The sequence below is a fragment of the Conger conger genome, chromosome 7 (assembly GCF_963514075.1).
Source record: "Conger conger chromosome 7, fConCon1.1, whole genome shotgun sequence".
Classification (NCBI taxonomy): Eukaryota; Metazoa; Chordata; class Actinopteri; order Anguilliformes; family Congridae; genus Conger; species Conger conger.
The window spans coordinates 42,192,238-42,207,227 of record NC_083766.1 but is presented as its reverse complement, the minus strand read 5'-3'; the positions used below and the strand labels follow the sequence as shown (position 1 = coordinate 42,207,227).

The following is a 14,990-nucleotide window of genomic DNA, read 5'->3' as shown; positions in this document are numbered from 1 at the left end:
TCCACAAAATTGGAAATAAAATAAAGCATTTTGTCTTCACAACCTAATGAAACAAGGAATGATGCTTTTTAAACTGATGCTGATAGCAGTGCTCCAGGGTAAATTAGATGTTTTGACTTTAAGGGAAATATAGCACATTTTTTCTCTGAAATGACTGCACTCAAAAGTTCATTGATGGGCTGTGGGATGAGCCAGAGAGGAGCTGAGTGCATGAGCAGGGGCAAGAGGACCTTACCGATTGTCTCCATGGTGTCCCTCTCCTCAATCAGCAGCTGAGCCCTGGGAATGTCGATGTGCATGCGTAGAGTCTGCTGCTGCGTGTTCTGAGTTTCTGAGGGCCTGGTGTTTTTACTGACAAATAGAAAAGATGTCAATTAACCCTCACAGACTGACCAGGTCTCCAGTGAGCAATAAAGCACTCATAATCAAATGTCAATAAAACAAATATTTATTTGTGCATTTTCAATCTGAGCTTGGTCACATTTTTTCTAATAAAGAAAAACAATCTTTCTTGAGGTGAAAAGATTGGGGTGGGGTTTACCATAAATCCTACAATGCTTCAGTCCGTAACATTCACTAACAACATCATAGAGCCAATTGGCCAGCTCCATTGAAAAATTCATCCTGGTAGCTTTCCGTTCTAAAACAATCAGATAGAGGTACCCCATGAAGAATATGGGCTGTCCAGCTACAAAGATTCTTCCATTTTGGTTCTGTCAAGAAAGCAGTTAGAGGAGAGAGGAATGTTTTAGAAGTATGTACCACCATTGCGTATATATGTGTGTTTGTTAGACATACTGTATAGTTTCATACTTGAAACAGTTTTGTTTTCCAATTTGGGTCTGCTTATAATTATATAAATATTAGATTTTCTATGTGATATTTCTTATGGTTGTTTTCTCATTCTAAGACTTTCGAGTGACAGAAATATGAATACATTTATTTTTTGCCTTTTTAACTGCAGTTAACACATACTGTCAGGTCCATAAGTATTCGGACAGCAACACAATTTCTTTAATTTTGCCTCTGTACACCACCACACTGGATTTGAAATGAAATAATCTAGATTTTCAGCTTTAATTCAAGGGATTTAACACTTGAAATCAACTCCAGACAGAAAATGGAGGGACTATGTAGAAAAGTGGCTATAATTCCTAAATGGTTAATGCAATATTTATGTTAAACCTCTTGAATTAAAGCTGAAAGTCGACACTTCAATCACATCTTGATTGTTCTGTTTCAAATCCATTGTGGAGGCAAAATTACTAAAATTGTGTCAGTGTCCAAATACTTATGGACCTGACTGTATATAAACCTGTGAAGAGCAATGAAAATGACTGTTTCATGGTTTATTCCTGTAGCTGAGACTGAAGAAAATGAGCCATGGCTTGATGGTGAAGGTAAAGCGCAATGTTAATGCAGTCCATTTAACCATATCAAGGCAGAAGTTATGATTTAAAAACGAAGAGAAGGGAAAATCGAGCAAAAAATGCTAACAGTGGTTTCCTGTTTCATTTGCCTCTGTGGCCAGGATGCCACCAGCCAGGAATAAGTACTTGCAAGGTTCCGACAGTAGGAATTTTGTGGCGACTCGCCACATATAGAGGAAAGCTTAGCTGCCATACTCTATATTCAGCTGGTTCTGCCTTTTGTCTATTTCCTGGTTTATTTTGTGTGTTGTGTCCCTCTTCGCTTTCTGTAGTCTGTTCTTTCATTCATTCATCTCACCTGTGCCTCGTCAACTGTTTTCCTTCATGCACATCTATTCCTCATTCCGTGTTTCAATTCTCCTGTGTCAAACCCTACATTGTTTCCTGACTCAGCCCTCCTGCCAGGTCTGCTTTGCATTTTAATGTTAATGTATGCACCTTATAGGACAATATTAAAATGTGAATGCAAAATTCCATTTCATATTCAGTTTCTCATCCTCTACAACGACATAATTTAAATGAAAATGCAAAATCACATTTAAAATGAGCTTCATATTGTAACCACATTATCCATGACAAAAATCAAATGATAATTTAATTGGCCCTTTATCATGTAATGTTAATGTTTTCACAGCACAAGAGTGACAATTGCATTGTTTCCATTTGCATTATCATTTTCACATGATCATGCAAAAACCCAGCCAAAAATCGAATTGATAATGCAAACTAGGGATATGACAAATCATCAGTTTTTGCAAACGGTTACCATCTCATTTTTTAAACAGTTAACCAGTTAACCGATACTGCTTATGGGGTTATAGGGGTTGTATCTTCTTCTTTTTTTAAGTGGAGTACAGACAAATTTATTAGCATTTTCTAACTTTTTTCAAACCATCTTAATAGTTAAATGTTAACATTGTAAGTTAGATAGCCTAATAACCTCACAGTTACAGAAATTTGTAGTTTATGTCCAGGCATGCTGAGCGATCATGTGCAATAAAAAAAATGCATTGGTTAAAATTACAATTCTTCATGTTTTCATCCCTCTTCCCTATAGCTTCTACCTGAGACTTGATTGGCATGAAATCTGTGAATAATATGTTGCTGTTAAGAACAACAGGGTTCTGCACTCAAAATTCTACCTTATATAATATGATAACATTGACTGGCCTAATGACTTTACTTTTATGCCAATACAAGCATCTGTACAATTTGATATATTTTTATGTAATGATAAACTTTGCCAATGCATTTTATATGGTGGCGGTACAATTAATGAGGTGTTCATTTTTATCTAGATACAGCATAGTGGAAAGCTACGTTCAGTTTGCCTGTAGTTTGAATTTGCGTATCAACAAATAAACACGGATCTTCTGTGAACCTTAAGAAGTGACATAACGTCCCTGGCTAGTGGCTAGGCAGCTAGCTAGTCAGCCACTGTAGTTCTCTGAGTTTGGGAATAGATCGTTACCCTGCAGGAATTTTCCCTGCTTTTGTGAATCTGGTGTGGAGTAGGGCATATATTATGATTCCACATATCTGTCACTTATCCCCCACAAAATTAAGAATGCACTGCCATGACTTTCTATTATCATAACATAACATAAAGTAATGGCGAGAACAGGCCATTCATCCCACCAATGCTCGCCTTTTCCTATGTGTCCTCTCGTTCTGCTAACCTAACTCAACCTGAAGAATCCCCTATGCTTCACTTTGTTAATCCCTTTTAATTCATTTAAGTTAAGTCAAATCCCCCCTAAGCCTCCTTTTACTAAACTTGAAGAGATTAAGCATCTATCCTCGTAACTCCTATCTTTTACATATGGAATCAATCTGGTTGCCCTTCTCTGAAGCTTTTCTAGTGCCTCTATGTCCTTCTTATAGTGCAGTCCCCAGAACTGCACATAGTACTCCAAGTGTGATCTAACAAGAGTATTGTATAAGGCGAGTATAACTTCCTTGGATTTATAATCAATACTCCTGGTAAGGTATCCTAACATCCTATTGGCCTTCTTTACTTCTACTGCACATTGACTAGAACCTGAAAGGCTTTGGTCAAATATGACCCCCAAGTCTTTTTTCACTTGAGCACTATCCAATTTTGTACCCCCCATGAAGTAATCCTGCCTTATATTTTTATTTCCCACATGTAGAACTTTACATTTAGTTGCATTGAATTTCCTTTTCCAGGTTTTCTCCCACTTCTGGATTCTGTTTAAGTCTTCCTGGATTACTTTAGTAGAGTCTATACCAGTGGAGGCTGGTGACTTCCAGAATTGAGGAGGCCATTTTTTTCCGCTTGCTCACTTCACTCGCGATGGAATGTTCCCTGTTCTCTTATCTGCCAAAGGCATACTATTTGGAGTGTAAGCTACAGTCAGAAAGTTCTGGCTGATGAAATTCATTGTGCAGAGCTTAGCCTTGTGCCTTCCTGAAGAAATGACATTGCTGTAAGTCTATGAGCCTGCCTGATAATTAAGCTGAGAAATGACGTTTGGATGTAATATAAATGCCAAGTGAACATGTGTAAAAGGCAGGAATTTTAATTATGTAGTTAAAAACAATTTTGTTTAGCTTACATTTTTCATTCTTCTACAGCTTCAACATGTAATCACCAATTTAATCAAGTTTAGCATATAAAAAAGATAAGATAACACTTTCTTTATCATATGTAGTTTTATTCAATATATTTAATATAAAATATGTAAAAATATGGTTCCAGTTGGCTTTATCTAACGTTAACGTTATCCACTAGAGGGCAGCACTCTATTCGTATTTAGAGTGAATTTCCTCACAGAGCAACAATTCGGTAATTTGATATGGAAGATTATTAAATTGACTTGTAATAAAACGAAATGGACTACATTAAAAATAAAACTGTTCAATAAATCCCAAATGGTGTCTAACATGAACTATTGAATGTCATTCTCACTCCCTAGTATCTGGAATCTGCATATCTCCAGCCCAAGATCTCTCAGGTAGTTTTAAGCAAAAGTGTTTGGCCAAATGAGCTATAAACTCCAGGGATGATAGCCAGGGGTGTTCTCTAAATTTCCTGAAAAGCACAAGTTGATAGGACACTCGTAGCCACTATGGCGAGTGTTTGTTTGACTGAAGTGACTAGCGAATTCTCAAAATGGCTTCTGTGTTGAATAGGAAAGGAAAGGACAGTTGATTCCAAATGAACCAGTAGCATGTGATTGGACGAACAAAATGTCAATCTTTCAGCCCTGGACACAATGCATGGTGAGGCCAGGCCTCCGTTGCCCACCCATTTTCAGTGATCTGGCCAATCACATATTGGCATGAAAAAAAATGCATTACATTGACTTCTATGAAAAGCGAATTTCCTAGGGGAGGCCTGGCCTCCCTTAATACAAACTGATAGGGAAATCTGGCCTGTTGCTTACCAATTGCAATATTGGGTTTTAGCCATGGGAAAATTTAGATTTATGAACAAAACTAAAATAATATGAATATAAAAAATAAAAAATATGTTTTTTGTTAAAATAAATAAATAAAATAAATATATTTATTGTTTTTTTTTTATCTCTCTCTTCTCTCAAATTATTGGGGAGGCCAGGCCTCCTCCACCTCTATGGAGGAGCCTCCACTGGTCTATACTGTTAGCTAAACCTCCTAGTTTTGTATCATCTGCTAATTTAACTAAATTACTTTCAATGTCCATGTCTAGGTCATTTATGTAAATGAGGAAGAGCAGTGGCCCCAGCACCAATCCCTGTGGGACTCCACTTCCCACAATACACTGATTATGCTCGGATAAGGCCCCTCCTACTATTACTCTTTGTGTCCTTTCCCGTAGCCAATTCTGAACCCACTTCGAAATGGCTCCTACAATTCTTACTGTCCTCAGTTTGTCAAGTGGTACCTTATCGAATGCTTTTTGGAAATCTTGATATACAATATCATAAGCCCTGCTATCATCACTTGGTAGCTTCCTCAAAGAATGCCAAAAGGTTTGTCAGGCATGACCTACCCTATCGAAAACCATGCTGGCTATCCCTTAGAATGTTATTCTTTTCAAGAAATAATTCCAGTTGATTCCAGTATTAAACATGTTAGTTAGACTGACAGGCCTGTAGTTTCCTAATACAGTATGGTCCCCTTTCTCATATATTGGTATTATATTACCTTGTTTCCAGTCATCCGGATTTCTCCAGTTTCTATGGCTGTCTAAAAATACTTGCCAGTGGTTTAAAAATGATCTCACTTACCTCTTTGAGTACCCTTGGGAATATGCCATCTGGGACTGCTGCTTTATTTGTCTTGAGTTTATGTAATTTATCCAATATTTCTTTATCCCCTACCCCAATATTGGCTAAAACATTGTTAGTATTGAGCATGCCTTCCGGCCTACTAGTAACCTCCTCCCTGGTAAAAATCTCAACAAAGTAGCCATTTAAGGCCTCAGCAATATCTTTATTCTTATACAGCAGTTCTCCTTTGTTATTCTTAATGCACTTGACCTCCTCTTTAATTTTCCTTTTCCTACTGCAGTATTGAAAAAAGCGTTTGGGACTGCATTTAGCATCATCTGTGATTTTCCTTTCAAATTGCCTTTTGGATAACCTTAGTTCTTTTTTAACCACGCATATTACAATGTTCAGCTTTATTACTCTCTGTCCTTTTTATATATCTGATACAGTTTATTATTTTTTGTATAGCTGTATTCATCCACTGTGCAGATTGTTTTCTCAATTCACATTTCTTAGGAATACATTTACACTGTCAAGTATAACCCTTTTGAACCTGCTCCACTTTTCATTCACAATTCTGCAATCAAGAACTTGTTCCCTGTCTACATTACTTGGAGGAACCCCTTTTAATTTGCCAAAATACATCAAAACTTATTGTGGAATGGTCACTTGTCCCAAGTGGTTCCATTACCTCTATCCTGCAAATTCTGCCTGAATCATTACATATTACCAGACCTAAAATCGATTGCCCTCTCGTAGGCTGACTGGCATACTGTGTCAAAAAAAGGTCATTTATCAAAAATTCCTCCTCACTTTTTCCCTGTCCGGTCACCAAATTCCGGTTAATATTTCGGTAATTGAAGTCTCCCATGATAATAGTCTCACCTCCCTAGCAAGCTTGTTCTATATTTTTAATTTTAATTTAATTTTTAATTATATTTACACTACTATCTGAAGCTGGCAGTTAGTAATACACTCCAATGTTAAGACCTTTATCTTGCTTGTACAGTTCACCCCTGTCCCAAAAGGAGTCCCAATGTCCCATGAACCCTCTTATAAAAAAGTTGCAGCCACGTGTTAAACCTCCAGATAAAGTGCTGCTTCCCTCTTCTTGCACGTGGCACAGGTAGAATAGACTATCGTGCAGGTTCTGCTCCTAATCTTTTCTGCTAACTCCACAAATTTGTCCTGCAGAACCTCAAACCTGCCCTTACCTATGACATTGGACCATGACCACTGGATTCCCACTGGTCTGTGCGCTCTAGGACACCTGTACGAGACTCATTTTCACAAGCACAGACTATGCTGTCTATACCCCTAATATATCATTGATGCCATGTACGGATTTGCATAGGCAAATAGGCCATATGGTTATTCCACCTTCATAACTACGTTAACCGAAACCACGTTTTCATGTGTAATAGCCAATACATTTCGAATAAAAAAATGTTTCAAATTAACGTAACTGTAAAAATAAAAATAAAAAATAAAAAAATTAACGTAATTAATGTAACATAAGCAGGCATACTCACAAACTCAACAATTCATTGTTGCTTTTATTTTTTGCAGCTTTATATAGTCCAGTGTTGTGTATCTACAGCAGCAGATGTCTCTACCACCATTTACATAACTTCATAGCTAACGTAACCATGCTAGCTACATGTCCCCTTCAGCAGATTGGTTTGAATAGCCCTATCAATCAACAAGCAGGGCATAGTTTGCGCGTTCATTTGCCGCCATGTCACAAACTGGGGTGTGGCTCAAACAAAACTTCAGTGCATGTCAGGGTGACAGTGCATGGCTTTTTTTTGCACTGGCACGGCTTAATCACATTTTTGTTTTTGTTAATAATATGATTAATGCTATCTATAAAACGGAAGCAAGACACTCAGTTTACAACTCAAAAAGAGAGATTTCAGACAAGAAAGGAATTACTGTCAGGGTTGGGAGGTAGTACCGGTTGTGGCCACAAGGGGTTTATTATTTTCACCTGGTGCTCATTAGTGCCAACTGGGTGTCTACCTCCAGAAGGTATTTAAAGCCCTCTTTGACCATTGGTCGATGCTTTGGTGTCATTGTTCGCTCTGCCACCAAGCTGGTAAGCACACGGTAGACTCACTGTTAAATGAGTCAGGTATTGTGCTGGTTCTGTAGGTTCTTTAGTTTTTTTCTCTTTTGTTTTCGGCTTGTGTGAGTCTGTGGGTGAGGGGAGTTGTCCCCAGTATGTATTTTGGTTTGTGCGTTTTCCGGAGCTGCGACTCACGGTTGTTTATTTTGTTTACCTAGTCTTTTATACTAGGTTGTACTTTTATTTTGGGGATCCCCGGTCCGGGGTTACAGGGCTCGCCTTTTAGCCCTCATTTTGGTTGTGTTATTCGCCCTGGTTTTTAAGGGTTGCTTTATTTTCATTAGCCGTTTTTTGGGGCTATTTTCTTTATTTGATCAGAGCTGTCTCCGAGTTGTTTTAGTTTCCTCGACCTCCCGGGGTTTAGTGGCGGACACATTCGCCATAGTCCACCATTCCTCAACCTTATAATTACAGCAACAAACACGCTCAAACCACAATACTGTTTATCCCACCCCTTCTCTGTGAACGTGCTGACATTGGAACACCATTGGTTGTAGCAACCCAATCGTTCGTTGTTGTTATTGTTTATGTCTGTTGTGTGTGTATAGCAGGCCTATTTAATTGGCGGCCTGGGGCTGGGTCCGGCCCGCAAGGTCATTTGTATTGGCCCTTTAAGTGGTTCCAGGCAACTAATTAAAAGAAAAAGAGAATATTTCCGCTGTATAATTTCTGTATGCTGCTGCAGAATTATTTCTGTTCATCTCGTTCCAATTGACGTCAACCCTGGCTGACGCAAGCTATCAATCGCATTCTGCGCTTTGACGTCTAGAGCACTTATTAAACCTTCCAAACATCATTCACAACAGCACGCACTTGATCGCTAGAATGTCTCTTTCTACTGTAAAAAAGCGAAAAGTTGACACAGAAAACCAACAATTTAACCCTCAAAGGACAGATAAGTATGTGTTTATATCAGTTGGTACGAGGCCGGTGTGTTAGAATATAACTTGCGGAGGCATTTCAAGACAACACATGCTAACTTTCACTGGGTTCTGATGCTCGCCGTCAGAAGATTTGGGGGTTAACTTAATGTTATAAGCAAAGATGTAGCACCCTACTTCTGGCTTTTAATGCCATACAATGCACAGATGTGTCGCTATTGTTGTTAAAGTTCAATGCACTAATGTGGATGTGAAATTCATTTAGTGATACGATATGGCTCACTTGGACTAATTACTGAACGGGGTGATATTTGCCATGTATACACTGTTGTTTTCTATGAATTTACAAAATATACGATACTATGCACCCATATGTTGTTTCTGTTGTTGTTACTATTCTATGTGCTTTGTGTCTTGATATAGTGTCGTGAGCCACGGACCCCTTGCCGAGCTCAGACCTCACGTTCCCACGAGCAGTACCTCACTATGAGGTGTCTCGGGGACGAACTCAAGTACTCTGAACGTCCTGGAGCCCTGGTAAGTTCTACTGAACTTCCAGCCCAGTCTCGAAGTGAAGGGTGTGATGCAAATCTGGTATTCGATGTCCTGTATTCAATGTATTCCTCTAAAGAATCTTTATCACATATGATTATAGTAAGATATACTTTATTATAATCAATCAAAAGAAGAGTTATACAGCTGACATGATATATATCATCTTTCAGTTTGCTGATCACATGCAAGTTACATATACCCCTTTAGCTCTTTCTAATTTACCTTTCCATCATGATGTTTAAAAGTCAAGGTACACCCCTCAAATACCCATCATCCTCTTTGGCCTTTACCTTATCTTATGGCTCCCCCTTCATGGAGATAAAAGCTACTGAACTTCCATTAATACAATGGGTACGAACACCCCTAAAGTCTACTACTTATTTATATCGTATATAGTATCTTAATGAGAAATAAAAGACATAAAAATAAAAGGAAACTTATAATGTATTACTTCTATGTATTACTTTTCCTACTTCTACAAGTAATATAGATTATAATTACCACCCATGCCCTAAATATAGCCATCTCGTTTTCTGTGGGATTTGATCCCTCCTCCTTGCTGTTGATGAGCTCTTTGAACAGCTGCATTGGTTTGGGAATCTGCGGCAGGATCAGGACCCAGACTTTTGAAAGACGTGACTTTGCACTTCGTACTTCTCCTGCCTGTTGTATGGGATGTGCACTGGTATGTCTTCGAACACGTCGGGGGTTTTGCAGTGCAGCCACAGCATATGCCTCTCCTCACTGACACTGAGGTTAGGGGGGGAGGCTTCAGGTTCTTGCGTGGGTCCAGCAGGAAGGTGTTCTGTAGCGTGGAGGAACCCCGCGTCCCGTCTGTTGGCCTCCAGGTGCAGTTCACGGCTCCATGCATGTCGTAAAAGCCCTTTAACTCTTTCACCAGCTTTTCTGTATGATGAGGGATGCGCGTGAACACCTCTTCGACATCAGTCCCGCTGCCACAATTCTTGGGCTGAGTCCGCACCGCGTACATCACTCTGTTCTCCATATCCAGATCCTGGAGTGGCGCGCAGAGGGAGCGCGCCACTCCAGCTTGACTACAGCTGTCCTGCGTAGCTCTCTCTTTCAACAGCCCATAGATATCTTCTGAAGCAAAATTCTAAGATGCTATCCTAAGGTCTAAAAGCTTATTCCTTATATATCTTTTTTGCATACAAAAGTGTACCTTTTTGATTAGAAATGTCCCCAATATTTCAAGCGGGAAGACATTTATCTCTTATGTAACTTGTTTTTTAATGACCATATTCATTATTTCTGTTTCTCCCACTGTCATTTTCTCATACCTCAAAAGAAATTTCCCCAATACTTTATCTCATGTGCCCCTCCGGTTGGGAATTTCCACCATCTTAATATATGAGTGGAAACACTAGCTTTTTTGTATTTTTTTAAGGAACCTATTCATCACTGGTGTCTGTTTCAATTTCATAGTCTCTCTTTGACTTCCTCCACACCTTGATCTCATGCAAGCCAGAAGTTAATGCCTGCCACCATCTCAATACACTCTTCAGGTGCTCCTCTCCGCAGCGCCTTAAGGGATCTACAAAGGACATCCAGCCAATAGCTGAGTGTAATTCATCCTCCAACTCTTCTATAGTCAGTCCTTTGAATCTATCCGATAAATTATTTGTGCTATAATCAGGAAGGCCCTTGAAGCCTCTTAATTTTCTTTCGGTATTGACATCCCTTCCATTTTCCTTTTTTTTTTTTTCTTTAGCCAGGCATTGTGCCCCTCCCCTGTAGGGTTGGGGTATTCTCAGTCAGAACTTTAACCTTGCTCCTTAAAACCCTGAATCTAAGTCCCCCGACTTCAGACTCCTCTACTGACAAGTATGGCTGCTCATTATCTCTGAACCACATATTTTTCTTCTTACGGGCGTTCTTACTACCACCTCGATAGCGTGTGCGAGGGGTTAACAACGCATTCCTTCCTAACCCATCCCCCGTCAATCTCTCATCAGGGGGGCCTAGGGCCGGGTCCTCGACAATAGTACTAATGTGATTACTCAGATTTCAGCCGAATTTCTTACTGCGGCCATATTTCCATGGCCCCTCAATTGGGATCATTTTCATAACCTGCTCCAAACTAACTCAATGACCCTGGTGTATAACACTAAGGCTCAAGACACCGCTGTTGGAGAAGACATCCTTTTAGGTCTGGGGACCTGTGGTGGCAGATCTCCATGGCAGATTGTGTACTTAGGATTGTGTACTTAGACTCCCGCACTGGCAGTAGAGCCGAGAAGCATATTGTATGTTTGCTATTAGTGTGGTGTTTCACTGAGACTAAATGCATGGTCGTGGATGACCGCCCCTCTGATTTAAGAGCCTCACGGGACTCGCCAACCGTCCAGGGGTCTGTATTGAATAACCCTTGGTGCAGTAGGTGCTTTTTGTTGCCACATTTGTAAGTCTCTTGCATAGTCAGATGAGCCTAGGTGAGTGTCTGGTGAATATCCGTGGTTGCTGACTTTCCTTAAGTCAGGTGGTGTACATGGTTGTTGGAGTCTCAATCCTCTCAATAAAGAGCCTCACAGGACTCGCCGATACCTGAGGGTTCTGTGTCTGAGAACTTCTCTGCCGTTTGTTATTTCCTCGCTCCAGTCAGATTAGACTTCTAGACTGTTTTGAAAGGTCGTTTTATTGGTTTTATTGTTACAACCAGAGCCCTGTTAGCCGATACTATTACAGGTTTATTCATAGCAAGTCCCGTAATTACGCACATCTGTATAGTCATTCTGCTATGCAAACGCAGTGATATTCCTAATCTGTCCGTCACCTGAATATGATATATTATACCTTGTTGGAAAGGGTAGGAGAAGCTTATCGTGCTTCACATTAGTTCAGCACTGAAATTACCAAGCAATGCATTTATGGAACATTATACAATGGATGGGTCCGATCCATTGTCTCTATTGACTGGTCGGGTTGCACTTTGCGTTGTGACTAACCACCCTGCTAGCATAACCATGATATACCATGGGTTCTCGTTCCATAACACTTAAGTAAGAAGTAGTTCAAGATGACATTCGCTTAGGTAAAATCTGTATTCAGTCCTGAACTACTATATTTTTGTTCTTATATTGGAACATGATTATTTGATGTAGCGAAATGGTATCAAGGATTCTGCGGCGAGGTGTGGGTTGTAAACTGTGAGCGGGGCAGGGGGTAGGCTTGAGTTCTATTGCCCTGCTTTGCAAATAAGAGGCAGATAAGCATGTAAACTGCTGTTCTCGCTAGGGAAGAGTCTTAACAATCTAGCATTGCTGTTTTGCAGTTTTATTATTTCATATTTATATGACTTAAATATGAATGCAACAATAATTGAAAATGTCAATCACTGAACCACAAGAGGGCTAGTGGAGAGGGTTAAAGTCAATCACCATAAGAAGTACAATTTAAATGCACAACTGATGGACAAATTTAGATGTACAATCTCTCCTCTGATCAACCCCAATTCTATCCTCTTATGCAATGTCTGTCACATTGGCAGATACAGCACTCATTGAACTCAGATGTACATTTGTGGAAACCTAAAGGGGCTAAAAACAAAATTCAGCCTGTGGAAGAAAAGTGTGAAATGGGAAAAGTCACAAGTACCTTTCCCATGTGTCTTGGCCTCAATGATCTCACTGATGCGACCCGGGCCTACTCCGTTCTGGGCTGTGAGGGTGAACTTGTACCAGGTGTCACATTTAAGGTTCTCCAAGCGATAGGAGCGCTCACTGGGACTGATGGGAATGTTCCCCCACTGCTCACTGTTGTCCTCTGAGTACTGCAGAATGTACCCTGGTGAAAAGTAAACTGCAGTGCAGTGGGGACACTGTGATGGAGTCCCCGTCATTTGGATGACATGTTAAAATGAGGTCCTGACTTGCTGTGGCCATTAAAGATCCTATGGCACTCTTCCAAAGAGTAGGGGGCTACCTGGTGTCCTGATTAAATTCTCAACCTGGTTCTTTCAACCTGCCACCTATTCATGCCCTAATTCAATTTAAAACACTGAACGGGGGCAACTGCCTGCTCATCCAAGAGGAAGAGGAAGAGGAGTAAGGATGTGTGGTCATATGGTTAGGAGAAGACCTCAAAACAGAGGATGAGTCAGAAGAGGACAAAGGCACATGGTTGAAATGATGGCCAATCAATGTCTTACTGTCTCACAGTATCAATACAATTGCAAGTGGTCTTTTACATATTTCAATGTGAAATATTGTACAGCAGAAAGAGAAACTGATTTGAAGTCACTGTAACAAAAATTATTTCATATTTCAAACAATCATAAAGGGACTTTTCATTTTGATAACATTGACTAATTCATTGAAACAATTATTTAATTTTGAAATATTAGTTAAATATTTGTAGTGAGGCACATGCTTTTGGAGGTGGACCATAAGGTTGTGCTGTATGCATAAAATCTTTTGGCAAGTCTACAGTTATGAGAACATTAGAAATATTGCAGAAAATTGGCCAAAGCTATTGAGAAAAATCCCAGGTCAGCTATACTGATTAGAAATAGTGATAATCAAGATTTTAAATGTTTTTTCTGTACAGTGCATAGTTGCTGAACGGGGGTTAAACAAGTCATTATTATGTTTGGCAAAGATTATTACAGTAGCCATCAGAGAGAAGAAACACAATGGTTGTCAGAGAAAAGAAGAGCAAAGTGGATATCCAATATAAGTAGGCATGGTCTGACACCAGAAAAAAATGAATATATAAGAATTTCTTTGGATCACTTTGTCACAGGTCAGTTTAGGCTACTTTTATATGGATGACCGGAAACTGTCAAAATAAATAAATGACTTGAAAAATACATTAATATACCATTAAATGTACCTAATATAATTGTGGGCATTAATTAATTGATCAAATTGATATTTTGGCTTCTGTATTTATTTACCTTTGTATTAATTCCCCTATTTAATTTTCCCTTTTATTTATATACTTACAGTACTGTGCAGGGGCCTCATTTATAAACGTTGCGTAGGCACAAAAGAATGCGTACGCCACTTTCTAAGCAAACTTTGGCATTTATAAAAAATGAACTTGACGGGAAAATGTGCGGTTCTCCACGGAAACTCTGACCCATGCGTACGCACATTAACTGGAGAAATGAGAAACTGTGCCTTTAATGCTCGTGACGTAAGACCAGGAAAACGGGAAGTGAAACAGGATGTAAAAAGGTATAAAGATTTGCCGGGAGTTGTGGCTGGGTATGGCTGCTGTAAGGACGTGTGTCGTCCCTGATATACTTATTAAAGTGTTGTATTGTTGAATCTCGCTATACGGGTTCTCTCCCTTCCTAAGTGCAACACAACATTTGGCAACGAGAGAAGTCGAAAATGATATACGACAGATACCACTGTGTAAAATAAATCGAAATTGATTGTTGTTGATTGTACTCTTAAAGGGTTCTGATTTTCTGCATGTTTACACTAGGACTCAGAACTATACTGTCCTCTCAGGTCCTCTTTGCACTTGTTCTCGTGTTTAATTTGCACTTTGTTGTACGTCGCTCTGGATAAGAGCGTCTGCTAAATGCCATGCAATGTAATGTAATGTAATGAAATATTACCTCTCGCGTATCATATACGAAGAGTTAATTTGCAAAAACGGATAAAAGCCTCTCTTACAACGAATAAACAAACAGCTGTTTGATTGATGCTCCCTGGAGTGCCCAAAAAATATGATTTAGGATGATAAATATAAACGGAGATGTTCTTGTAAAATAATCCCTCAAATATGTAGACGAATTGTTAAACAA

At 39.4% G+C, this 14,990-nt stretch overlaps 1 protein-coding gene across 1 annotated transcript in view; it reads right to left on the bottom strand.

The window, feature by feature from the left end:
• Positions 1–14,990, bottom strand: part of LOC133133289 (cell adhesion molecule DSCAM-like) — a 221,422-nt gene that overhangs the window by 13,909 nt on the left and 192,523 nt on the right. The window contains 3 exon segments of the mRNA XM_061249396.1: positions 236–351; positions 8,589–8,613; positions 12,827–13,015. Coding sequence (XP_061105380.1) covers positions 236–351; positions 8,589–8,613; positions 12,827–13,015 — 330 coding nt within the window.